The 27,927-nt window shown below is 46.6% G+C and overlaps 1 protein-coding gene across 1 annotated transcript; it reads left to right on the top strand.

Moving 5' to 3' along the window:
• Positions 1–5,592: 5,592 nt before the first annotated feature.
• Positions 5,593–6,368, top strand: LOC120877369 (proline-rich protein 13-like). Its single transcript, XM_040259658.1, has one exon. It carries the CDS (start codon positions 5,668–5,670, stop codon positions 6,238–6,240), a length of 573 nt encoding a protein of 190 aa, XP_040115592.1. The 5' UTR covers positions 5,593–5,667; the 3' UTR covers positions 6,241–6,368.
• Positions 6,369–27,927: the final 21,559 nt, after the last annotated feature.

Genomic DNA, 27,927 nt, shown 5'->3' on the forward strand with positions numbered 1-27,927 from the left:
AGAGTCCTAACTGCCGGACCACCAGGGAGTTTCACCCCCTATTTTTCTTTACTCCTTATCTGCATACGCGTATGTTTTTAAGGACTAGAAAGTATTGAAATAGTTATCTTCTTTAAGAATGGTCCTGTCCCTCCACTGGCAATGGAGGGGTCCGCTACCATGTTTGTGCCATAGCTGGTAACTTTATGGGTAGTCTCAAGCTGTCCCAAGTTGGGCCAGTTTGAGTCTTTCTCCCAGAGGTGTAGAATTGAAACTGAGAAGTTGATCAATACCTGCTTCAAAATCTCAATAAAATATGAATGCGTAGAAGTCACGGGGAAGCTGTGTTTAATCTGAGCCTAGAGAAGCAGGAACAGTCAATGTGTTGGTTAAACTGATGCTGTAACACATGAAACTCTAAATCTCTGTGGCTTAACATCGTAACTGATGTGGCAAACATTCTATCTGCCTCACCAAACAGTCTGAGGCTGGTCTTCTGCATGGTGATTTAAGGATCTCTCTCTGTGGTTCTGCTCCCCCTGGGGCCTCAGTTGGGAGATGGCAAACAATATAGAGAGAGGATAAATTCTCTCTCTTTGTCCCAGAAATGGAACACACCTTCCACTCACATCCCATTGGCTGGAACTGGTCATATGACCACATCTAAAGATCCCCTGGAGAAATGGCAACTTACTCCAGTATTCTTGCCCGGAAAATTCCATGGACAGAGGAGCCTGATGGGCTATAGTCCATAGGGTCGCAAAGAGTCAGACATGACAGAACGACTAAACAATAACTAACCATACAGGAGGCTGGGAAATAGATGCCCAAGAGGAAAGGAGCCACATTTCTCTGCTACAGGACTGGAGAGAGAGAGCAAGAGGGAGGAAACTGATAGAGTAAAGTGGAGAGAAATGGCCAGAAATGATCATGAAGATAACTGGCTGCATACTTACCAATTTTCTGGTTCTAAATTCCTAGACTCTAATATTTTGGCCGCCTGATGTGAAGAGCTGACTCAATGGAAAAGACCCTGATGCTGGGAAAGATTGAAGGCAGGAGGAGAAGGGGACAACAGAGGACAAGATGGTTGGATGGCATCACTGACTTGATGATGGACACGAGTTTGAGCAATCTCCGGGAGATGGTGAAGGACAAGGAAGCAGGGGGAAGAAAAGCTAGGCTGGTCTATCAGTGATTTGCAAACTTGTGCATGAATAAGAATCACGTGGCTGGTTGAAACACAGATTCCCAGGCTCCACCCCCCCAGAGTTTGGAGACAGCAGGTCAGGAGCAGGGCCAAAGAAGCTGCATCACTAACAGGCTCCAGGTGCTCTAATCTGCGGTCCCGACCCTCACCATGCGTAGCTGTTCTAGACTACCAGAGGCTGGAAAAAATGCAACATATTAATCTTACTGGGTCCTGATTTAAGAAATAAACATCTATAAACTCATTTGGAAAATAACTGGGTTCATTTGAATGTGGACTCAGTATCGTTGTAACCATGGGTTCCGGGAAACAAATTCACTCAGAAGGACAATGCAGATAGTGGAGTGCAGTTTTTCCCACCGGCGGGCCCAAGACAGAGTCTCCTCTTAGCCAAGGACCTTGACCAGTTTTTGTGAAAACCTTATATACCCTAAGTGTATAAGGTTCCCTGAAACTAGTCTGAACAAAGGAAAAAGAAAGATACAAAGTTAACCCACGATCATATGCCTTAAGCCTAGGTAGTTAACAGTGGACAATTATCAATAGGCCTGTGGTCATACCCCAGTAAGCATAATAGAATGTATGATTCTATTCAGTTACACAGATAATTAGGGTATTCTTTTAGGTTATGGAGAGCCCTGGGGCTCTTCCTTCTGGAGGCCTGGTTTTCCAGTCAGTATGTCGTTTCCATAGATACTGGGCATATAGCTCAAAGTCCACAGTCTGGCCCAAGATGGAGTCCTGCTTTCAAGATAGAGCCTGTTCTGTTTCCTCCTTCAGTATTAGAAGATATTTGAGGATTACTGTTAATTTTCTTGGATATGATGAGGGCATGGGACTGTGAAGGAAGATGTCCCTATTTTTAGCAGATTCATGCTGAGGTCTTTAAGGGTAAAGTGTCAGGAGCTCTGTGCTTCCCAGGTGACATTAGTGGTGAAGAACCTGCCTGCCAATGAAGGGGATGTAAGAGACTCGGGTTCGATCCCTGGATTGGAAAGATCCCCTGGAAGAGGGCATGGCAACCCACTCCAGTATTTTTGCCTGAAGAATCCCATGGACGGAGAAGACTGGCAAGCTACAATCCATAGGGCTGCAAAGAGACCGACATGACTGAATCGACTTAGCATGCATGCACGTCATGTTGCCTGCAAGTAACTAAAATGTTTTAGCAAAATACACACACATGGCCCAAGCAATAAAGCAATTATTGGTAATTATTGAATCAGATGATGAGTGATTGTTATACCATTCCTTCAGGTCCTCCGTGTTTGAATATTTGAAAAATAAAAAGCTGGGGAGAAGGTATGGCTGCAGCCTAATTGAGTAGAGGCTGCTATTGTCAGCCCTTCTGGGTCATTTAAGGACCTTGGATTCTATCCTGAGTGCGTGAGGAAGCCCTGGAAGGTTTCAAGCAGGGTGTGACATGATCTGATTTTATTTTTTTTAATTTATAGTTTTAAAAAAAGATGTTTTCCTTTTGAGGCTTGGCAAAATGGATGACCTAGAAAATGGTTCATGGCCAAGCCCCAGAGAGCTGCCAGTTTGCACCAGGAAAGCATAATTATCAAATTATAAACCAGAAGACACCACATGTGTTCATCATTCTGAATAAAACTAAATTGGGTTTAGGGTTTGGGTTCCCCAAAGCTGCATGAAAACAAAATCTCATAATCACTTACATATAACTTATTATTAATAACACAGGGACTTCCCTGGGGGTCCAGTGGTTAAGACTGGTGCCTCCACCTCTGAGAGTGCCGGTTCAATTTGTGGTTAGGGAACTAACAAGCCATGCAACACAGCCAAAAAATAATAACGGGACTTCCCTGGTGGTTTCAGTGGTAACGAATCTGCCTGCCAAGGCAGGAGACACAGGTTCAGTCCCTGGTGCGGGAAGATCACACGAGCCGTGGAGCAAGCAAGCCCCTGCCCCACAACTACTGAAACCCCATGCACTCTAGAGCCGGTGCTCTGCAACAAGAGAAGCCGCTGCAATGAGAAGCCCGAGCACTGCAACTAGAGAAAACCCATGAGCAGCAGTGAAGACCCTGTGCAGTCAAAAATCAATAAATAAACTACGGGAAAACAGAAAAACATATTGGGGCAGGGAGGAAAAATATGGCTGAAAACTTCCTAAACTTGATGAAAGAGATTAATCTGTCCATCCAAGAATCTCAGCCAATGTCGCTGAGACATGTAAACACTACTCAGTGCTGAGCCAAGTATTAAATTATAATTACCTTCCCTTTCTGCACTTTTGGTTTTCCTGGTGTTAGTAATTTTCTTTCTTTTTTCCCCATTTGCTTAGAAAAAGCCATGCATGTGTTAATTCAACCTCAGACTCTCCACCAGTTGTTTAAATTGTTTCTCAAGATGTTCGGTTGGATTAACTGGTTTACAAATCTAATCTTCTTGAAGAAAATCTCTGCTGGAGCCCCTCGCCCTGCTCCAAGGTGGACTGACCACTCTCTGAACCTGTTGCCATGTCATCCTGGGGTCTGTCTCTCAATATTTCCCAGAGGAGTCCCTTCCCTCTTTTCTATGTTGGAGCTCCTATTTCTATATGAAATTATGTTTAGCCTCCTTGATTTCCTCTCTTGTTTTGGTGGAGCACGTTCTTTTGCAGTTGCTCAATAAAATGTGCATAAAATCTTGCAAAAATTGTTATGGGATGTTGCTAAATTGCTTTCTAAAAGAGTTGTTAACAGTTTGCATTTCCATCAGCAATATACGAACCCCAGACCCCTCCAGTTCTTTCATTTTTGCCTACCTGCTGGGTATAAATTGCCAGCTCATTGGAGCTTTAATTTGCCTTTCCCTGTTGCCTATGAGATTGAACATTTTTAGTTTAATAATTTGCCATTTGGATTTGCTGTCTACCTGTAAGGATTATCTGAGCGGAACAAGCCTGGACCATCTTTGCAAATATAAATCATCCCTTTTTAAAAAAAAAATAATTTTATTTATTTAGTTTTGGCTGTGCTGGGTCTTCATTGCTGCTCAGGCTTTTCCCTAGTTGTGATGTGGTGGGGGCTACTCTCTAGTTGTGGTGTGCAGGCTTATTGCGGTGGCTTCTCTTGTTGCAGAGCACAGGCTCTAGGGCACTTGGGGTTCACTAGTTAGGGTGCACAGGCTTAGATGCTCTGAGGCATGTGGAATCTTGCTGCATCAGAGATTAAACCCCTGTCTCCTGCATTGGCAGGCAGATTCTTTACCCTGGAGCCATCAGAGAAGTCCCTAATTATTGTTTTAACTCTACTGATGGTATCTTCCCATACCTTTCCCTCTAATTTTAACATAGAATCATCTAAAGATTTTTGGCGGCCTCTGGGCTTTTTGACTTGGTTTGAAAATATTTCCCCCAAGCCCTAGATTGTAAATCTAATTTCCTGAATTTTCCTCTAAGAATTTTTTTGCGCTACACTGGGTCTTTGTTGCTGCCCGCAGGCTTTCTCTAGCTATGGCAAGCAGAGGCCACTCTCTAGTTGCAGTCCTCGGGTTTCTCACTGCAGAGGCTTCTCTTGTTTCAGAGCACTGGCTCTGGGGCATGCAGGCCCCAGCAGTCGTGGCTCCTGCCCCACAGCATATGGAATCTTCCAGGACTAGGGATCAAACTCATGTCCCCTGCATTGGCAGGAGGATTCTCAACCACTGGACTACCAAGGAAGTCCCTCTTCTAAGACTATTATTAAGATTTTAATTCATATTTAATTTACTTTTGCCTATGATGTGAGGGGATATTGATTCAATTTTATTTATTTATTTCTTCCAAACAGCCAGTTGTGCTGGAACATATTACTATATAAACTGCCCTCTTCTGGTACTTCCTTGGTGTCCAGGGGTTAGGGCTCCGAGGTGCTACTGCATGGGGGGTACAGGTTCGATTTTTAATCCCTGATCAGGGAATTAGGCTCCCACAGGCCACCAGTGTGGGCCAAAAAAAAAGTTTAAAATAAATAAATTTCCTTCTCTGACTGATGTGAAGTTCCACTTTTGTAATTATTATAGATAATGGGATCCATTTCTGGGTTGTCTATTTAGTTGTTCTGGTTGCAGATTTTGACATGTTCCATGTAAACTTCTATATTAAAATTTATATCATGTTACCTAATTTTGAAAAGACCCCATTTATATTTTAATGGGAGCTGCATGTGGGAGCATTTATATTTTCTGATGTTTTAAATAACCCTATTTTCTTAAAAAAAAAAAACATCCTATTTTCTGATGTCGCCTCTTTATTTTTCCTTCAAGACAATTTTTTCCTTCATAGAGATCCTACATCCTCTGATAATATAACTGTGAATGAAATATTTTCCTTTTCCCGTTTCTACCAATAATTTTTTACAATATCAAATTACCTCGTCCAAAGTGAGCATTTCACGTTTTAAAATCCTGGTGTGGGGTGTAAGGGTGACCGGTCATCTAGATACCCCAGTCTCCTTCTTTCTCAATTCCTGGGCTGAAGGAAACATTTGAACATGTGGAATCCCAATGCCAGGCAGCCAGGACCATATCCACACCCCCCTAATGCTGGGCATCCTGGAGGTTGCAATCCTGCCCATCCACCACCTGCCAACCCTCCCTTTCCTCCAGGCCCCTTTCCCACTCCCCCAGGAGCACTCCAGGGGAATCCAGCCTTTCCCCCTGGTGGGCCCTGTCATCCTGTGCCACAGCCAGGATATCCAGGATGCCAGCCCTCAGGTCCCTACCCTCCTCCATACCCACCACCTGGCCCTGGCATGCGTCCAGTGAATCCATTGGTTCCTGGTATAGTAGGACCAGGAATAGTGATTGACCAGAAGGTGCACAAGAAAATGAAGAAAGCTCATAAAAAGAAGCAGAAACACCATAAGCATGGCAAGCATTCCTCCTCCTCCTCCTCTTCCAGCAGTGACTTACTGAATACCGGGCCTGGACCCTTCCCTCAATTCTCTCCAGTTCAGCTCTCCATTCAAGCTTCAGATGCCATCTTGTACTGGGGGAAATCAACTCTTGCTACCCCTTCACCCCCACCCCTGCAATCTAATCCTCATTCTGCTGTTCAGCATTAACTAGCTAAGACAAATCGGAAAAGAATTGCGACAGGCTAAGAAAGGCCATCTTCTCACTGCTTGGATAGAACTTTTAGCTGATGAGTTTGACAGAACTGTTTTTTGGAGATGGTAAGATCTGAGCTAAATACTAAAGACAAGTCTAAGATCTGTAAAATGTGATTTTTTTTTTTTTTTACTTTCTTTTGTAATATTTATGGTTGAGGAGATGCTATGGACACTGAGTTATGGAAAGGAAAAACGACCTGTACCTTTCTTATAATTGTAGCATGCTTGGGTGATTTAGTGGCAAATAAATATTTCCCAGCAGGCAAATAATAATAATAATAATAAAATCCTGGTGTATTTGATAGACTCTCCAAAATACTATTTTATTTTGATTTCAAGGGAATGGCTTTAGTATTTAGAATGATGTTTGCTGTCAATGTTTGGCAAAGAAAACTTATCATCTTTAAGTAGTTTTATTTCTTTTAATTTCTTTTTTTTAGTAATTTTTTGAAGAAGCTACTGAATTTCTTCAACTGACTTTTCTACATCAATTGATATGATCACATTGTTACTTTCCTTTAAGGTAATGTAAAGAATTACATTGATCAGTTGGCTTGAGTGAAAGTTGCTCAGTTGTGTTCAAATTCTCCACACCAGAATACTGGAGTGGGTAGCCTTTCCCTGCTTCATGGGATCTTCCCAACCCAGGGATTGAACCCAGGTCTTCCACATTGCAGGCAGATTCTTTACCAGCTGAGCCACAAGGGAAGCCCAAGAATACTAAGTGGCTAGCCTTTCCCTTCTGCATCGGATCTTCCTGACCCAGGAATCAAACCGGGGTCTCCTGCATTGAAGGCAGATTCTTTAACAACTGAGTTATTGATATTAAACCTGTCATACATTCCTGAAATAAAGTTCTATCTGCTCAAATTATGTTATTCTTTTGATATACAATTTTATTTTGCATGTTAGCTTTTTATTTATAAGGTTTGCATCCAAATTGTGGAGAGATTGGTCTACAATTTATTGGCTTGGATTTTGTCTTTCTGTTTTTATTATTGTAATCTGTTTACTGGTTTACTATGTTTATCAGATTTTCATATTAATGTCATGTTCCTTTCATAAAATAAAATGGAGAGTGTCCATCTTTTTCTATGACCTAGAATAGTTTAAGTAACACTGAAATTACCTTTAATTTCATCAATTTAAACTGTCTGATGACTCATCTTTGAAATCGCCAGGGCCTAGTGCCTTTACAAACAATTTTACACATTCAAAAAAGGGAATGTAACATAAATGTTAAGTTTGGAGACAGAACGAAGACCCAAGAGCCAAGTTAAGGTACATTTATAAATTACTCATCGGTGTTCCCAAGGTTCAGCGTGCGCACATTTGGCGGTGGGTTTCTGAATTGTAAATAGATGTGTGTGAGGTTTAACCAAGACAAGGCTATGAGTGTCTGCAGACCTTCCAAAATGTGCCTCCTCCTTTTCCCCCTTGTCCCAAGCTCCCCCTGATGGAAGGCTGCACTTGAGCCCCGTCTGCACTTTTCTGTGTGGGGACCAGGGAGCCTTTGCAGGGCTCTGAGGTGGGAAGTCCCCAATAAAAGCACAGCAGAAAAGGCTTAACGCTGGGAAGTGGATTTAATTAGCGTGATGTTACAGGTGAGGAAACTGAGGCACAGAGAGGGGAAATCCCTTGCCCAAGTTCACCCGGCCACAAAGCAACGGCCCAAATCCAAACCTAGGTCTTTCCAGCTCCAGGCCTCTCAGTCACAGGATCTATCCAGCCTCCAAACCCCAGAATCTGGGAGAAACCCCAGCCCTCCATAGCCCCCTGGACCCCCAGCTTCTTGGAAGGCACATGCATCATCACCCCTTGCGCCCTGGCACCTCCCATACCTGCCCCCGCATGAGTCACTCGCCCCAAGCCAGAGTGAAAGAAGCCTCCCCTCCCCCCACCCCCCCACAGAAGAGTGCATTTCGGGTTCTGTCTTAGTCACCAGGTCTCTGGTTCCCACCCCTCCCCCGACAGCCGGGAGCCTCTGCTTCCCCAGCCAGGGCCGCCAGGGCCACCCCCAGTGGGTTCTGGTGCCAAGTGTGGTGGGGGCTCGGTGGTGGGGCTGGTGAGGCCGGGATCTGAGAAGGGGGCAGGGTGGCTCGTGAGGGTCGGGGTGCACCAGGCTCTCTAACCACTCCTCACTTCCTTCCCCCTAAGTGAAAGCAGTGAACCCGCCAGGCGAATGCAGCCTCTGTGTTCATAACAGCTGACACCTCTGGAGTGCTGACTTCAGCCAGGCTCTGCTCCAAGCCCTTTGCATCCATGAAGACATTTAGTCCTCATAAAAGCCCATGAGGTACTATGGTCCCTGTTTGATAGATGAGGCAACTGAGGCCCAGAGAGGGGGAGCGACCTGCCCAAGGTCACAGAGCCAGACAAGGACACAGGAGGGAATCCAACTCAGGCTGCGCATGGCCTGAGTCCAGGCAGAGACTCGCTATACGATCCTGCCTTTTTGGCCTGCTGACTTTTTCTGGCCCTCCCTTTTATGATCAGCATCAGCACCAACACTGCCCAAGGGCCCAGCAAGGCTGGGTCTTTGCCCTGGGGCCTCATCCAGTTCTTTCAGCTCAGACCAGCCAGAGCCCCTGAGAATGGCCTGTAGCTTCCCCTCAATGCCAGGCTGCTTGGCCTCCAGGCCTTTGCAGAGAGTTTCCTTTATTTGAATCACCTGCCTCCTTCTCTCCATTGGACCAGTTCCCTCTCTGGTACATCTCAAGAGCAGGACACCTCCTCTGGGAAGCCTTCTGGGATATGCCCTTATAGAACTCCAAACTTCCCCTGCTGCTGCTGCTGCTGCTGCTAAGTCGCTTCAGTCGTGTCCGACTCTGTGCAACCCCATAGAAAGCAGCCTACCAGGCTTCCCCGTCCCTGGGATTCTCCAGGCAAAAACACTGGAGTGGGTAAACTTCCCCTAGTGAGTCCCAAATTTGTCACGTTATTGCTGTGACCTTAGGCAAATTACTTAATCTCTCTAAGTCTCAGTTTACTCATCTACAAAATGGGGCCAACAACATTTCAAGGGGTTGTTCAAAGATGAAAAGATAAGCTGGGTAACCGGCTTAACGACAGGGCCTGGCCCACGGTGAATGTTCGTTACAGCGGGCTCATTTTTATGGCACTGATTTGTGGACACTGTGTTTGTGTCTGTCTCTCCCACTGGGCCGAGTGCACCACAAGAGCAGAAATTCCAGAGCCCAGCACAAAGCCCTCACTGGAGGCCATCTCAACACTTATCTGATTTATTGGATGAATGACTGAGGTCCAGCTCCCTGGTGGTGAATGGCAGTTAGAGGCTGGGGCCCAGAGCTGCCTGAACAGGCAGGCTGGGCTTATGTTGCAACGAGAGGGGGACTATCTCTTTCTGGGCCTCAGGCAAGTCACTTAAGTTAACCTTTCAGTTACTCAGTGTCTCCACTGGCCATGTAGGGATAACAGTCGTCCTACCTCCAAGGGCTCCAACCAGGATTAACAAATGGCTATTTATAAAGCACTTAAGGCAGGGCTGGCCACAGCAATGCTGCGTGAGGGTTGTTGAAATAAACATAAGCCGCCACATCCCCTTCAAGGGTCCACATTTGGCCAGCTCTCACTCCCCGCCCCCACCACCTCAAGGTCTAGGTCACAGGGCCCTTACTTCCTGGGTCCCTTACTCCTTCACACTACACCCTGGTTGATCCGTCGCCCTCAGGCCCTGCTCCCAGCTGACCCTCCACCCCAGATCCGGGGCTGGATGTCCTGCTCCACGCCAGGTGCTCCCTGCAGGAGCGAAAGTCACAGAATCCCGGGGCAGACAAAGAAAGTATAACTTTGTTTTCTGGACCTAATTTTCTTGACTTGGACCCTTCCCACCCTCCCATGCCCCACCCTCTGCATCACCTCTGACACCACAATGGAGACGGAATCAGGGAAATCCAGTGTAGACTGGTGACTTTCAATCATGGTGAAGACGGAGTCTCAGCCATTTTATGACAGTGGTCACGAGATTCTTCCCCCATCATCTGCCTCTCGGACTGGCCGGGCTGAGCTGGGGCCTGGCTGGTGCCTCTGCCCACCCCCTCCCACCTGCCCTGGGGAGAGGATGAACAGGAACGCTGTGGTTTCCCCTACAGCTTCAAGGCTTTCTTCTTCGGGTTCACTGTTGCTGAGGCTTCTCAACCCTCTGCTCGATACCTGGTTAGTACCAGCCCTCAGCTACACGGTCACATCACCTCCAAGAAGCAAGAGCCTCCCTGCTGGCAAGCACCCAAGCGGTACATTCCAGCTTCCTCTGTGTCCCCCTGGGAGTCCACAGAAAGTTCTGGAAGGCCTTTTCTCTAGGCATAGGTTGTGGGATACGCCCTCCCCCCAGAAATGCCCTCCTGTTCCTTTCAAGCCCATGGTAGACTTGTTAAATAATTCAAAGTTCAGAAAATCAATAATGTTTTTGTGTCAGTGTGGCCCAAATATATTTTTATCTGCCACCCCTGGCAGCACAACTCAGAGGAAAGGGACTGGATTTGTCTGTAAGGACCCGGCCCAGAAAATCCAGTTGAGAAGGTTGCTGGTTTTCTTCTTCCTCAAAGACCCCAAACTCCTTGGGGGGCTGCCCTCTTCTCACCCCATCCTCGCCCCTGGACAGGTTCCCCAGGAGAGGGAGGGAAGAACCCCGCCAAGGCTCCCCATCACCTCAAGCTCTCCCTGTCCATCCCCTTTCTGCATCGGATACTGCTCCTCACTTGCCGGCAAGGAGAAAACCTTTTCTCCCACTTGGCCTCCCCTCCCTGATCCCTCCTGGGCCACACCTGGCACAGTCCTTTGAACTGGCAGTTTGGGCTCAGTCTCCATTCCCAGCTGCCTTTGTTGGGGGTGGGGGGTAGAAATCAACACATTGTTTGATGCCTCACATGAGCAGGCCGCCACAAATCAACCCCTGCAACCCCTGCACACCATCCTGCTCTGCACACATCCTCCCCTCTGAGTCTCCCCACAACCTGCCCATTTGATAGATGAGGACACTGAGGCTCAGAGAAGTCAGGGCCTCGCCCCAGGTCACACAGCTGGTGAGTGGTGAGCTGAGGTCTCTTTCAAGGACTTCAGGGTTGCCCAGAGCGAGCTCTCGCCTCGAAGAGCTGGGCTCCCTGCAGAGGTGATCAAGCCCTGCGGGGAGGGGCTGAGCGGCTGAGGCTCCCAGCCCCTCAGCCCATGAGGTCTGTTCACCCAGGAGCTGGTGCTGCAGCCACCTGGTGAAGCCTCATCCCACCCCCTGCAGCTGGGGCCTCGAGTGACATTTCCTGAGGATCAGCCTCCGCCTTGGGGCTGGGGGAGAGGGAGGAAGAGGGGCCCCTTGCACCCATGGGAACTTGGAGAAATCTGTGTGTGGGGCTCAGGAGCAGACAAGCCCCCTTTCAGAAGCAGTGCCACCACTCAGCAAGGTCCTGGGAAAGTCATTTCATGACTCCAAGTCTCAGTTTTCTCATCCCCAATAGGATCAACAATACTTGCTACATCACAGAGCTGAAGGAAGGGTTAAAAATGGCCTTAAATAATATAAATAGAGACTTTCCTGGATGTCCAGTGGTTAAGACCCCACACTTCCAAAGCAGGGGATGCAGATTCGTCCCCTTCTCCTCCTGCCTTTGATCTTTCCCAGCATCAGGATCTGGGAAGAAACTGAGGCAGAGGGAATTCCTGGTGGTCCAGTGGTTAGGACTCAGCACTTCCACGGCTGTGGGCTTGAGTTCAATCCGTGGTTGAGGAACTAAGATTCTGTAAGCTGTGCAGCATGGTCGGAAAAAAAGAAAGAAACAAACTGAGGCAGATAGATGAAGTCACTCACTCAAGGTCACTGAGGTCACAGTAATTCTCAGGGCTCAGGGCTCTTATGTGTAAACCGCATAGCACAGAAGTGCTCAAAAAACCTCCACATCAGGAATCACCACCTGAAATGGCCCAGGAAAAGAAAGATGTTAACAAGTGGACCAAAAATCCAGAAACAGGCCCAGGGAATTTAGTATAAGATATGGCACAATTTCAGATTATATGTATAATCCATAGACAGAAAAAATAGATTTCATAAATGGCATGGGGACAAGATTTAGCCACCCGGAAAAAAATTATGAGACTGCTCCATACTTCATACCTTACACTAGCATGAATTACATCCAAGATTTAAGTGGAAACAATAAAACAAATATATCATCAGAAAAAATGTTTTTATCTCAGTGTAGGAAAGATCTTACTATGACGCAGAACCTAGGGGTCATAAAATAGGAGATGGATAAACTCACCTGTGTAACAATAAGAAACTTCTCATGGCAAAGCCTAGGATAAATGATGATAAATGTCATAAACAACCGGGGACACAGGTGGTCCATTTTGTGAAGGTTCATCAAGGTGCACACTTCTGATTTAACACCAAGTATTTTATACATTGCTGGGTCATATGGTGGCTCAGAGGTTAAAGCGCCCACCTGCAATGTGGAAGACGTGGGTTCGATCCCTGGGTTGGGAAGATCCCCTGGAGAAGGAAACGGCAACCCACTCCAGTATTCTTGCCTGGAGAATCCCATGGAGAAGCCTGGTGGGCTACAGTCCATGGGGTCGCAAAGAGTCAGACTGAGAAGGGTGTGGCAACACCAGTATTCTTGCCTGGAGAATCCCCATGGACAGAGGCACCTAGTGGGCTACAGCCCACGGCATCCCAAAGAGTCGGACACGACTGAGTGTCTAAGCCCAATACAGCACAATATGTTGTACGTTTTTATTTTTTAAAAAGGGAAATGATAAATCGGGACAACGTGTTTGCTCCTCATATCATAGATGAAGTGTCTTTTCCCAATATGTAAAAAGTTCTGAGAAATAAGAAAGACTACTCAAAAATTTGGCAATGGACAAGTTTCAGAAAAGAGTATACAGATGACTCTTAAACATATGAAAAGATGCTCAACTTTTTCTTATAATAAGAAAAATGCAAACTACAACTACAGTTAGATGCCAATTTTTAACTGACAGTTTGGCAGAAGATGAAAGGGTTCTATCGCACTGAGTTGGCAAGGATGTGGGGAGATAGGCGCTGTGGATACCGCTTGTGGGAGTGTCAACTGCCCTCCTCCCCCAAAGGGGAATTTGGCAATATCTATCAAAATCACACTTGCTCGTTCATTTTGATCAAATGACACCACTTCTAGGGATTTGTTATGCAGAGATACTCCCAGGAATAAGATCGTTATTGCCTCTCAATGTGTGTAAAGTAAATTACTGGAAACAATCTAAGTGGCTATCACTAAACAACTAAAGTACATCCATACAGTGACAAACTATGGATCTGTTAAAAAAAAAAAAGGAGCAAAATTTGAGGATCTGCACAGAACAATCTCTAATACACTGTTGCATGAAAAAAGCAACATGCAAAGAACATATAGAATTATACCCTTTATTTAAAAAAGGATGGATGGATAATATGCACATATGTGTATTTGCTTATATATGTGTGAAAGATCTCCAGGTAACATAACACCTACCATGCCTAGTGTCAAGAATTTAGTGGCAGGGTATGGGGTAAAAGAGGAAGACTTTCCACTGTATACCCTTTAGTACCTTTGGGATTTTGAAGCACAGAAATCTAATACCTATTTTTTTTAACTTTTTATTTTGTATTAGGGTATACCTGATTAACCGGAGAAGGCAATGGCACCCCACTCCAGTACTCTTGCCTGGCAAATCCCATGAACGGAGGAGCCTGGTAGGCTGCAGTCCATGGCGTCGCTAGGAGTCGGACACGACTGAAGCGACTTAGCAGCAGCAGCGGCATACCTGATTAACAATATTGTGATAGTTTCAGGTGAACAGAGAAGGGACTCAGCCCTACATGTATATGTATCTAATACCTATTTTAAAAACATATTAAATTTTTATTTTAAAACTTTGAAAATAAAATAAACAGGGGAGGCTCTACCCAACTCTGGCCTGTGATTGCCACACAGTAACGCAAAGCCAGTCTTGCTAGACCTGTCATGCTTCTAGAAGTTGGAACTGAATTTCATATGGAAATTACCTGTGTTCTTCATGGTGGCAACAGTGCAGAGCCCACTGTGACAGTCTCATTACTTGCTTCTTCCTTAGTTACAGACCTCTGATTTGAAGTCACGATGTGATCACATTAAAAAAAAAAGGTATTTCCTGGCCTCCTCTGCCATTAGGATTAGCTCGTGAAATAGAATCTGTGGTCTCCCTGAGTGGAGATACACAAAATCTGGAATAGGGGCTTTGAGCTGGTGGGAGAGGTGCCCATTTTGCCTCACCCAGCTCTTCTTCTTCCTGCTGAAGCACAGATGTGAGCACTGGCAGCCATCTTGTGACTCTGAGGATGGAGCTAAGAGCTGAGGATGGTAACACAGAAATACAGAAGGAAGCTGGGTTCTTGATAATACTGTGGAGCTGGCACACCTCCTTGGACTGGGCCTACTTTCCTTGTAGGGCACGTTCACATAGGAGTCATGGCACGTTCACATGGGCATGTGACCATTTTCTAGACTACAACAGTGGAAAGTCTTGTTTGAACAAAATCAGCATAATCACAACAATTTCTTTCAACAAGAGGAAAAAAGTCTTGGAGAATGGGGTATCTTTCTCTAATTTGCACAAAGAATTAGCTTATTATTTGCCTAAGCTACTATAGTCAGGTCTCAATCAAATGTAAATCCAACTAACCCAGCAACTAATTTTTAAAAATTAAATAGAAAAAAATCCACCCTAAAATTCATATGAAATCTCAAGGAACCCTGAATTGCCAAAACAATCTTGATAGAGAATGAATTTAGAAAACTCATACTTTATGATTTCAAATTTTATTACAAAGCTACAGTAATCAAAACAGTGTGGTACTGCCATAAAGACAGACATATAGATCCATGAAATAAAATAAGTCCTCAGATATATGGGCAAATGATTTTCAACAAAGTTGTTAAAACCATTCAATGGGAAATGGATAGTCTTTTTGACAAACGGTATTAAGAAAGGTGGATATCCACATGCAAAAGAATAAAGTTGGGGACTTTCCTGGTGGTCCAGTGGTTAAGAATACGCCTGCCAATCCAGGAGACCCAGTTCTGATCCCTGGTCCAGGAAGATTCCACAAGCCAAGGGGCAACTAAACCCATGTGCCTAGAGTGCACGCTCTGCAACAAGAGAAGCCACCACGATAGGAAGCCACCACAGTGAAAATCCAGCATAGTCAAAAATAAATAAATACAAATCTTTTAAGAAGTAGAATAAAGTTGGGCCTTTACATAATACCATATACAAAAATTCATTCAAACTGGGTAAAACACCTAACACTGTAAAAACTCCTAGAACAAAAACATAGGGGAAAAGCTTCAGGAATCAGATTTGGCAATGAATTCTTGAATGTGATACTAAAAGTACAGCAACAAAAGCAAAAAAAAAAAAAAAAAAGATAAAAGGGGCTACATCAAACTTAAGAGGTTCAGCGTCTCAAAAGGTATAATCTACAGAGTGAAAAGGCAATGTACAGAATGGGAGAAAACATATAAAGAATCCCACAACTCAACAACAAAAAAACAATAGCCAGATTTTTTAAATGGACCAAAGTCTTGAATAGACATTTCTCCAAAGATGATACACAAATGGCCAATACGCATCATTAATCATTAGGGGAATGCAGAAAAATCACAATGAGATAGAAGCTCACAGTTATTAAGATGGCTGCTATAAAGAAGATTTTTTTAAAAAATCAGAAAATAGAGAATTCTCTGGCAGTCCAAGTGGTTAGGACTTGGTGCTTTCACTGCCCATGGGCCCCAGTTCAATTCCTGGTAGGAAACTAAGTTCCTGCAAGCCACATAGCACAGCCAGAAAGCAAACAAATAAACAAAAAATAATAAGTGTTGGGGAGGAGGTAGGGAAATTAGAACCCTTGTGCACTGTTGGTAGGAATGCAAAATGGTGCAGCCATTATAGAAAACAATATGGCAGTTCTTTAAAAATTTAAAAATAGAATTAGCATGCTGCTGCTGCTGCTAAGTCACTTCAGTCGTGTCCGACTCTGTGCGACCCCATAGACAGCAGCCCACCAGGCTCCCCGGTCCCTGGGATTCTCCAGGCAAGAGTACTGGAGTGGGTTGCCATTGCCTTCTCCAAGAATTAGCATATGATCCGTCAGTTCACAATAGCCAAGAGGGGGAAGCAACCATCCATCAACAGATGAACGGATGAGCAAAATGTGGTGTATACATACCGTGGAATATAATTCAGGCTTTAAAAGGAAGGCAATCAAGGGCTTCTTGGGTAAAGAATCCGCCTGCCAATACAGGAGACATGGATTCAATCCCTGGTCTGGGAAGATCCCACATGCCTCAAGCAACTAAGCCTGTAGGCCCAATTATTGAACCTGTGCTCTAGAGCCCAGCAGCTGTAACTATGGAGCCCCCGTGCTGCCACTACTGAAGTCCACGCACCCTAGAGCCTGTGCTGTGCAACGAGAGGAGCCACTGCAATGAGAAGCCTGAACACCACACGGAGGAGCAGACCCTACTTACCACAACTACAGAAAAGAGCTCCCAGCAACCAAGACCCAGCACAGCCAAAAATAAACAAATACAATAATTGAAGAAAAAAAAAAGGAAGGAAATCATGTCTCATGCTACAGCAAGGATGAACCTCGAGGACATTACGCTAAGTAAAATAAGACCATCACAGAAGGACAAATACTGTATGACTCCACTGATATGAGATAGCTCAAGTCAAATGCATAGAAACAGAAAGTAAACTGGTGGTTGCCAGGGGCTGGGGGAATGGGAATGGGGAGTCGTTTGATGGGCCTAGTTTCAGTTTTGCAAGGTGAAAATGTTCAGGGGACCTGTTGTACAACAACGTGAATTTATTTAACACTGCTCAACTGTACACTTAGAAATGGTTAGGATGGTGAACCTTCTGTTACATGTTTTTTTTTTTTTTAACTACAAGTTTAAAAAAAATTAAACACTCTAGTGGGTCAGCAGGTTGCCATCCTTCTCTTGGATAGTGCTTCCCTGAGGCTGGATGTATTAGGACTGCAAGAGCCATGGGGAACTTGTCTCTTAGGGGCACATATGCTTGTCTGAGGCTCTCTCTGTCTTTTTTTTTTTTTTTTAACTTTACAATTCTGTATTGGTTTTGCCATACATTGACATGAATCCACCACGGGTTTACATGCGTTCCCAAATATGAACCCCCCTCCCACCCTGTCTTTATTGAATTTGTTATAATGTTGCTTCTGTTTTATATTTTGTTTTTTTGGTCACAAGACATGCGGGATCTTAGCTCCCTGACCAGGGACTGAAGCCATACCTGCTGCATGGGAAGATGAAGTCTTAACTGCTGGACCATCAGGGAAGGCCCTTAAGCTCCCTTTTAATTCATTCGTTCAACAGTACTAATTGAGCACTTTTTCTGTGCCAATATCTATGCCCGGCCCTGGAGTGACAGAGATGAAGTAGCTCACAGTCGAGAGAGGGGACAAATGATCAATGCCAACTGCATAAAAAGATCAGTGTTACTGACTTTTCAGCCCATTCAGAGGGATGACGGGAACCAGGGTGACTTTGAGGGGGGACATGATTACTTGAAGATCTGAATGGTGGAAGGAGGGGGCCATGTGAGGACATGGGAGAGGGACTCCTGGCAGGAGGAAGGGCAAGTGCCAAGACCCAGGGGCAGAAATGAGCCTGGCCTGTTTGGGGAGGATGAGGCAGGAAGGCTGCGTGACTGACTCAGAGAGCAAGGGGGAGGTGAATGGTTAAAGTACTGGCAGCAAGCCCACGTATACGAAACAGAGAAAAAGCAGCGTTTTATCAGCATAAACTTTTTTTAAAAATCAGCATAAAAAAAAATTCAGCATAAACTTGATTTGGGAGTTCAGATATATCATTAAATTTTATGGTAAAAATATATATTGTAAAACCATTATCCTTCAATTAAAAATAAATTTAAAACAACAACAAAAATACCAGGCAAAAATAAATTATAACAATAATTTTGTCTTAGAGAAAGACTGGGTCAACAGACACCCCTCAAAGTCTGCTGTTTACCTCAATACAGCCACTGTTTGCTGAATCTCTGAATTAGTTCCTCGGGAAAATTTAAAAACCACTGATCTGCGTGGGTCCCATCACCCCCAGTCAACCGCTGGGTGTACTGAGGCCCGGAGCAGAGAAGGAGCTCCAAGTAAGGCCAGGGGAGAGCAGGAGTTAGGCCTGAAGGTGAGGCCACACCTCTCCCCAGGGTGGGCTCGGTGGGCACGGGAGAGGACTCAGGCCACAGCCTATGACCCTTACTTTCATGGTAGGAGCCATGAGTGGTGGGACACTGGAGGGCCCTGAACCCACTTCCAGTATGGGGAGAAACATCTCCCTCACTACCCCCGCAGCCTGGGCACGAGTGTGGGGCCTGGGAGGGGCAGCTGAGGGTCAAGCTAGTGGCCTGCTGGCAGGGCTGGGAGTGTCTGAGCACAGCCACTTGTGCCTAGACCTTCCCCTCACTTCCTGCCTGTTTTCCAAGCCCGCCTTGGCCCTCTCCCATGATCCTCTGGGCCTGGCACCCCGTCTAGTGCATCTCTTTGAAGCCAAGAGTCTCCTTTGGGTTCTGTTGCTTGTTGTCAGGAACTCTGAATGACCTAGAGGGTCTCCCAAGCTGTGGGGCTTCCATCATCAGTCCTGTAGCCCCTTCAACGGCTGCTTGGGTCTCAGCTCTGTTACTGACTGGCTATGTGGTCTGGGAGAGGCAACCTCGGGCTCTGCCAGGCTGGGAGGGACATTGGCAGAGCAAGTAAAGGGCTCTCAGTCACTGACTGGCTCTGGGTTTCCTAAAATTCAGTTCTGAACCCACATTAAGGATCTTTACCGTATCCAGAACTGCCTGGATTCAGTCTTCCCATTTTTCTTTATTTTTTTTTTTAATTTTTTCCCCCCATTTTTCTTTAAAATGACTTCCTTTTAAAACTTAAATTCAGGGACTTCCCTGGTGGTCCAGTGGTTAGGACTCCATACAAGGGGTACTCTACTCCAAGGGGGTACATGTTCATTCCCTGATTAGGGAACTAAGATCCCACAAGTTGCACAGCACAGCCCAAACAAAACAAAAAACTCAAATTCGTTTAAAAGTCAACTATGTGCTATATTCCTAAATGGAAAACCTGTATTAATTTCCTCAAACAAAAGGAAACCCTAAAAATCAAACCCGTCAAAATCAAACTGATTAAATTCTATCCAGCTGTCTTCACAGGGCATGGAGCTTTGAGGCTTCCTCTCACTGCAAAAGAGAGATTAGCAAGTGTCTAGGTTGGATGGCATCATCGACTCAGTGGACATGGGTTTGAGCAAATTCTGAGAGATAGTAAAGAATAGGGAAGCCAGCGTGATATGGTCCATGGGGTCACAAAGACTCCGACGTGATCGAACAAATCAAGTGTCTAAGGGTAATTAACAGCACCCAAAGAGCCTTTCTCCATAGCCATAATCAGAATTGAGAAGAAACTTACTCTCTTTCCCCAGGATTTAAGGTGAGTTAATGATGCTACTGAAGGAGGGCATGGCAGCCCACTCCAGTCTTCTTGCCTGGGAAATCTCATGGACAGAGGAGCCTGGCAGGCAACAGTCCATGGGGTTGCAAAAGAGTCTGACATGACTTAGGGACTAAACAAGGACAATGCTGCCACTGTTTAAAAGATGTGTATACAGTGCACCTAGCTATTGGCAACGACCAGTCTAATCCAACCAGAGTCCTGTCATGTCAACAGTTCCTTCAGAGTGACCTTGGGCAGGTCACTCAACTTCTCTGTGCCTCAGTTTCCCCCTCACTAGAATAGAATAAATAACAGAACCCACTTCCTCAGGGTGCTGTGAAGGTTAAAGCCATGAATAGGAAAACCTGCGATAGAGAAAGGGCTGAGAAATCCCTGTGAAACAGATAAGCCCACCACGTTATAGGCAGGACTCCTGAGGAGCAGGTAGGGGAATGGAGGAGCTCAGAGCATCTGGAAGCCGCCTTCCCTCAGCCCCTCACCAGCCCCAGCCAGCCTCACCCCACCCCGAGGCCTCTCTCTCCCCCTCACTGGCCCCATTTCCCGCCCCCCAACCCCAAGCCCCTGCTCCGGCCAGGAGACTTGGTTGAATTCTCACAGGAACCCCGAAAGGGAGGCGAGTTATCAGGCCCAGTCCCCACAGGGTAGGGCTGAGCCCTGAAGGGGTGATATAATTCCTGTCAGTCTCTGCGTGCAACAGGGCCGGGAGGAAGACGCGGTGGATTCTGGGCTCCCCCATCCCCCATCCAGCCCGCGCCCCCCACACGCACTTTATCTCTAGGCGGCAGCAGCTGAGCCTCCTGGTATCTCTCTGATCCCCCAAATTTCCGGTTCCCCAAAGACAACTCAGGATGTGGGGAGGGAGGGGCAGGGAGAGGAGGAGGGAGACAGAGAACCAGAGAGAGAGAGAGAGAGACAGGGCAGAGAGACAGATGAGAGAGAGAACAGCTTCAAGACAGAAAAACAGATTGAGGCCTGCAAAGACACGGGACAGGGACCCAGAAGCACCTGAGACGAGAGGAGACGGGAGGGCATAAGAGGAAAGTGGCAAGTGGCACAGGGAGACAGGGGGCCAGAGTCAGAGGCTGGGGTGCAGGGTGTTTGGGGGGACCCGGAAACAGAACGACAAGGCAGGCCTGAGAGCCAGTGGGAGAGGGTGAGAAGCGCTCAGAGGCCCCACCAGGGCGCACGAGGACCCTGGAGGCAGGAGGGGCTCCGAGCCCCACTCTCGTGCAGAGCTCAGAGGACTCCCAGCCTCCACAGGGCCACAGATGCTCCAAGCAGCCACTCCTCAGGCTCACGTAGTCCGCGTGTCCTCGAGAAGAGGGACTCAGCTCAGGCCCAGTTGCTCACAGCTCCAGAGCTAGCAGCCCATTTGAAGTCCTGCCAGGGAGTGAGTTCTGAGTGGCCTCGTCTACCGGCTGAGAGACAGAGGTGGACAGAGAGGCCGAGGGGGGATTTAGTGGGTACAGATGGAGGCACTCGGGAACAGGGGTTGCTTGGACCACTCGGCCAATCCCCTGCTTGGTCTGGCCACCTGCCTTCTCTGAGCCTCAGTTTCCTCATTTGTAAAAGGGTGATAATGAGCAGAACTTACTCAGGGTCACAGAAGCCACCGAACATATGTGAAGAGCGTGGCATCTTGCGTGGCCTGTATCAGTGCTGCAGGTGGGCCTCGGTGAAGGTCGATGATCCACAGCATCCTGTCTAGATGAGTCAGGGCCCTTTCATTTGCAAATGACAGAAACCCAGCTGGAGCCGAGCCAAGTGAGGGGTGGTTATTAACTCCTGTAACAGCAGTTCATGGGTGGCGCCAGTTTCAGGAACGAATGGATCCAGGACCTCAACCCACAGTCTCAGAAGCCTTTTTCCCCCTGCCTGGCGCTGCTCACCTCTGTACTGCCTTCTCCCTCACAGGTGCCCTTCACGTGGTGGCCCCTGGCAGCTCCAAGCCCACATCCGCCCTGTTGAGGGGTCCCAGGAGAGAGAGAAAGAGACAGCCTTAGTTCCAAAAGTTTTAGCCAAAGTCCCTATGCCAGTGATTTTTATAATTACTTTTATTTATTTATTTAGGTTGCACTGGTCTTCCTTGCTGTGAGCAGGTTTTCTCTAGTTGCATCGAGCGGGGGCTACTCTTTGTTGCGGTTCACAGGTTTCTCATCACGGCGGCTTCTCTTGTGGAGCACGGGCTCTAGGCACATGGGCTTCCGTAGCTGCAGGCCTCGGGCTCAGTAGCTGTGGGGCTTAGTTGCTCTGCAGCATGTGGAATCTTCCTGGACCAGGGATTGAACTCATGTCCCCTGCATTGGCAGGTGCACCCTTAACCACTAGATCACCAGGGAAGTCCTGCCAAGCAGAATTTACTCTCTGTGGAATTTCTCCTTTGGTTTGCCTCTCTCTTTTCACCTTCTGCACCAACTTTTAGGGGCTTCCCTTGTGGCTCAGACATGAACTTCTAAGATGGCCTCCCTCCCTCCCTTCCAAAGTAGGCCATGCTTTCATAAGTAACTTTGGGATTGCTGTGTGACCTGAAGCAAATCACTTAACTTCCCTGAGTCTATTTCTCTTCTCTACAAGAGGGGCTTCCTCATACGTTGTAGACAGGAGTGTTGTGAGACTCAGTGAAATCATGAGTGCGGTTCTCAAAATAATGTGAGAACCCCAAATGTAAGATGTCATCCCAACCACTATCTTCCCTTCTACCAGCAATAGCCCCTAATTTTATTTGGGCTCCTTCCCCATTTCCAATCCCTCAGAGCGGAGCATAGGACCCAGGCCCAAATCAGTCAGTTTATGGCATTCTCCCGGCCAATGATTGGTTCAGGCAGTCTTGTACGTGTGTGCTAAGTTGCTTCAGTCATATCTGATTCTTTGAGATCCCAAGGACTGTAGCCCGCCAGGCTCCTCTGTCCGTGGGATTCTCCAAGCAAGAATACTAGAGTGGGTTGCCATTTCCTTCTCTAGGGGAATCTTCCCGAACCAAGGATTGAACCCATGTCTTTTTCGTCTCCTGCATTGACAGGCAGGTTCTTTACCACTAAGTGCCACCTGGGAAGACCAGGAAGTCTTGCAACCCAAGCTAAGGTCATTAGAGTAAGTTTACGGCTTTTGTTGGAGATGCTGGGAGATTCCTCCCCTCCCCCAACCCTGCCACCCCAAGGCTGGACACTGGAAGGACATATTCCCTGTAGCTGCTCGAATCATCACATGACAAGGGAGAAAAAACAAAATCAGTGGAGAAAGGAGAGATGAAGAGGAACTAGAAGTTGGTGGTGATACTTAGGCCTCTGACTCCAGCCATACCTGAGTTCCAACCTTCTCAGCAACAAGGGATTCCATTCTTTTACTTTCAGGGACACGTTGTGGGGCTAGGGACCCCAGAATGAGAAGGTTTTAAAACTTAAGTTCTGGACTTCCCTGGTGGTCCAGTGGCTAAGACTCCTCACTCCCATCGCTTCTGGACTTCCCTGGTGGTCCAGTGGCTAAGACTCCTCACTCCCATCGCAGGGGGCCTGAATTCGATCCCTGGTCAGGGAATAGATTTCACCTGCTGCAACTAAAGTTTCTGCATGACACAGCTAAAAAGATTCCTGCATGCCACAACTAAGACCTGGCACAGCCAAATGAATAAATAAGTTCTTTAAAAAAAAAAAATCATGCTAAAAAATAAATAAATAAATAATGCTTTAAGTAATTAGCCTCCAATTAAAATAAATAAATTTATATTTAAAAACCCCAAAACTTAAGTTCAACATCCTCAAAGATTCCCAAAGCCCAGAAATCTCGTGGCAGAGTTAGGATTCAGACTTCAGTCTCCTCACTTGTATTCCAGTGCTCTTGCCACCAAACTTGGTTCTTTTTCTGAAATTCTTGCTCATCAGCTCTAAGACTAATAACACCAAGTAAGTAAAGAAAAAGTTAAGAAAAATACAGAAGTATTTCCCTACAGGGTTGAGGAGGAAGATAGGCACAGGACAGATGGGTTACCAGCCATAAAGTGTGCACCCAGGTGTCTCTGAGGGATAGTTAGAAGGTGAAGAAAAAGGTGAGTTTCACACACTGATCATCAGCCCAGGCTGGCCTGATTGTGGCTGGGTTTTGGTGGAAATGAGAGGAGCCATGGCTATCCACTAGGAATCGTTTTGTGGCAAGTGAAAGAAAGCTTGGCTCAAACTGGCTTAACCGAAAAAAAAAAAAAAAAAGACTCATCAAGGAGTAATGCCTTCAGGCACAGTAGATCATTGGATGTGGGGGTTTATACAGCTATTAGGACTCAATTTTTCTATTTTTATTTCTGTTGACTCTGCTTTCCTCTCCGGAGTCTTCATTCTCAGGCAGGCTCCTTCCAAGTGAAAGCCTGCAAAAGCTCTAGGTCTATGTCTCATGGGCTTAACAGCCCCGGTGGACAACCTACTAGGAACTCTTCCCCATTAGTTCGACCCAAAGTCTCAGGAATGCGTCTCATTGGCCTAAATTTGGGCATGTGCCCTTCTATCAACCAATGGCTATGGTCAGGGGGTGGGATATAATGAATGATTGGCCAGTTCTGGGTCATAGGCACATCTAAGACTTCAGTTCCACCTGAGCCACATAGACATTTCAAATCCAGGTGGCATCATTGAAAGAAAAAGGCATGGATACAGACAAGGAAAAACAAAAGAGGTCTTCTGTAGACGTTAAAAAAGGTGGCCAGCAAAATGCTAATAATAATATATTTTTTAAGGTTCTGAAGCTAAATATATTTGGGGAGTACTAAGTTAGACAAAGAGTTACAGGAGCCTTCAGAGCCAGGAACTCGTCCGACCCTGCCAGAAGGATTCAGAGAAGGCGGTTTTCCCAAACTCTTCTGAATGCTGAATGCTTTCTTGAGAAGCTTCTCCCAGGATTCATGGGCCACACAGTGCATTTTGAGAAAAACAGGATTGCCCCAAGCTCTTTATTTATTTATGGCTACACTGGGTCTTTGTTGCTGCACGCAGGCTTTCTCTAGTTGCAGTGAGTGGGGCTACCCTCTAGTTGAGGTGAGCAGGCTTCTCACTGCGGTGACTTCCCTTGTTGCAGGGCACGAGACTCTAGAGCTCAGGTTCAATAGTTGTGGCGCATGGGCTTAGTTACTCTGCTGCACGTGGGATCTTCCGGGACCAGGGATCGAACCTGTGTCCCCTGCATTGGCAAGTGGATTCTTAACCACTGGACCACCAGGGATGTCTCAGCCCAAGTTCTTGTAGCAGGCACTGACAATGCCTTGTCGGTCTGCACCTCCTCACCATTTCAGGGTGCAGTGGCCCACGCACCTGCCAGAACCTGCCTTCCTCTGTTCCAGGCTTGCTGGGCCCACTGTGTCCACATAGGTGGGAGGCCAGAAGTTATAGAGAATAAACAGCCCTGGCCTCTCCTGGAACTTCCCTCAGTGGTAACTAGTGGGAGATGTTGTCAAACACCGCAGCTCTCTCCCAGGGCAGCATGGCTCACACACACCCACTCCATCACCGGGCTGTTGACTGCAGGGGTAACTGGCTCTTTCATGCACCCTTTGTTAGCTGCCATCTCTTTCCTATCTCACTTTCCTGTCATTGTTTTTGGGACCACCTCCCAAATAAACTATGTCACTGGGACCCTTGTCTCAAGGACTGCTTCTGACCCTAAATCAAGAGAGTTGTTACCTCCTGATGGCCTTTTTTCTTTTAATTTATTATTATTTTTAATGTTTAATTTTATGGTGGCGGTTGTTTAGTCACTGAGTCATGTCTGACTCTTGCAACCCCAGGGACTGTAGCCTGCCAGGCCCCTCTGTCCATGGGATTCTCCAGGCAAGAATACTGGAGTGGGTTGCCATTCCCTTCTCCAGTGGATCTTATATATTTTCCTGATGGCCAGACTTCCCTGAAGACTTTTAATTATATTTATTTGGCTGTGCCGGACCTTAGTTGCAGCATGCAGGCTCTTTAATCTTCCTTGCTGCATGAAGGATCTCTAGTTGCAGCACTCGGGGTCTTCCAGTTCAGGCATGGGGAATCTTAGTTGTGGCATGTGGGATCTAGTTCCCTGACCAGGGGTCAAACCCAGGCTCTCTGCATTGGTAACGTGGAGTCTTAGTCATCAGGGAAGTCTGGACCATCAGGGAAGTCCCCAAAGGCCTTTACCCAGTTGTCTCCCCAGCAATTCTAGAAAACATTCTCTGACTTATCACTAAATCTACCTTTCCTCCAACAGAGTTAAAAGGAAAAAAAAAAAATTATTTCTACTTCCCAGCTTTTAGGACTCTACCTCCTGACCACCCCCACAGTGTGAAGTGGGAACCCTAGCCTCAGCACTGCAGACTTCCTGGCCTTGACTGTCTGTTCTTCCCGGCTCACCTGTTGGTGGAAGCAAAGCCACATTCTCTTGCTGATCCAAGAAACATCACTGGGAAACTGCTCAGTCCCTCCAGGAACACCTACCCCCTTCCCCCCACAATCCACCAAGCCAAGGACCAGAGTCACCTTGGACTTCCCTGAGCCTCACAGTCTATGACCAACCCATCACCATGTCCCTTGCTTCTGCCTCTCAAACATTTCCTATTCTACCTCCTCTCACCACTGTCCCTGCCACTTCTTCAGCTGGCCTGCCGTTTCTCACGCACGTAGATGAATCCAGCAGCCGCCTCACCGATCCCACCTCAGGGCCTTGCCTTCGCTGATCCTAAGGCCTGGAGTGCCATATGCAACTCACCTACTTGGCATAGACTGGTGCCTCTCAGTCCCCTGTTCTCTGCCTCCTAAAGCTGCCCCACTTTCCTGCCCCCATCCATTCTCCCCTTAAGCCTAGGTCTCTCTTCTTACTATAAAATCATTCAAAAAAAAAAAAATCATTCAGACATGCAAACACTTGAGAGGATCACATATCGTACACCTATGTATCCAACTTTGTTTCAAAACAAGACATTATACCTATCAGGAAGGCCTTCTTGAACCCCTTCCCAGGAACCCTCCCCCTCTGGCCTGTGGTAACAATCACTCTCCTGAGTTTGGTATTCCTCATTCCTTTGTTTATCTTTTATTTTTTGACTGGGCTGAATAGCTTGTGGGATCTTAGTTCCCTGAACAGGGATTGAACCCAGGCCCACAGCAGTGAATGTATGGAACCTTAACCACTGGACCACCCAAGAATTCCGTTTGCCTATCTTGGTATCATTGCATATATGTGTATCTCTGGACAACATATACAGATCTTTCATGTTTCATTCTTAAGTTTATATAAATAAAACAATGTTTTCCTTTGCCCACTCCACATCCTGTTGGTGATATTCATTGGAGTTGACAGATGTTTTTCCAATCCAGTTTTCTCTGCTGGTGGGTTTCCACTGTGTCACTAGACTGCACCTCCACCGTCCACTCCCCCATTGATGGCCTCTGCCGTGTCCACTGTGGGCCATTACAACCTGCCCTGAGCCCCTGGGGCCCACTCCCTTAGCCCACGTGCTGGTTTGTGCAGGTTTATACCCAGGGATTTGCTAGGCAAGGGGACACACTGTCTTCAGCTTGACAGATGCTGCTAGATGACCCTCAGGGTAACTGCACCAACATAACCTGGTAAACTCTTTCTGTGCCTCAGCCCAGGCAGGAAGGTGCCTCTGCCCTTTAATGGCATTTGGAATTATTTCAGGTGTGGGTTGTTTCATTTATTTATTTATTTGGCTATGCCGCATGGCATGTGGGATGTTAGTTCCCAAACAGTTTGTGGTTATCTTAGTCCCTAGACCAAGGGATCGAACCTATGCCCCCTGCAGTGGAAATACAGAGTCTTAACCAGTGGCCCACCAGGGAAGTCCCCTTCTGCCTTTTAACTACCTCCAAACAAAATGACTTAATGCCACCTGTTGACATCTAGCTTGTCAAGCCCCTCCCCAGACCTCCTTCCTCCACTTTTATAACGGGCCTCTCACAATCTCCCCGCCTGGGGCAGCCAGCAGCTAGTATAACACCCAGAGCAAAGGTGTTGCCAGCAATGACTCTGAAGACCAACAGGCAAACATCTCACCCTAGATTCTGGCTGTGTGCCTCTGGGTAAACCACTTTTCCCCTCTGAGCCTGCCTTTTCTC

Source organism: Oryx dammah, unplaced genomic scaffold (assembly GCF_014754425.2).
Source record: "Oryx dammah isolate SB20612 unplaced genomic scaffold, SCBI_Odam_1.1 HiC_scaffold_2, whole genome shotgun sequence".
Lineage (NCBI taxonomy): Eukaryota > Metazoa > Chordata > Mammalia > Artiodactyla > Bovidae > Oryx > Oryx dammah.

Excerpts from the sequence above, each read along its gene's own strand:
- LOC120877369 (XM_040259658.1), top strand. The coding sequence starts at position 5,668 with ATGTGGAATCCCAATGCCAGGCAGCCAGGACCATATCCACACCCCCCT.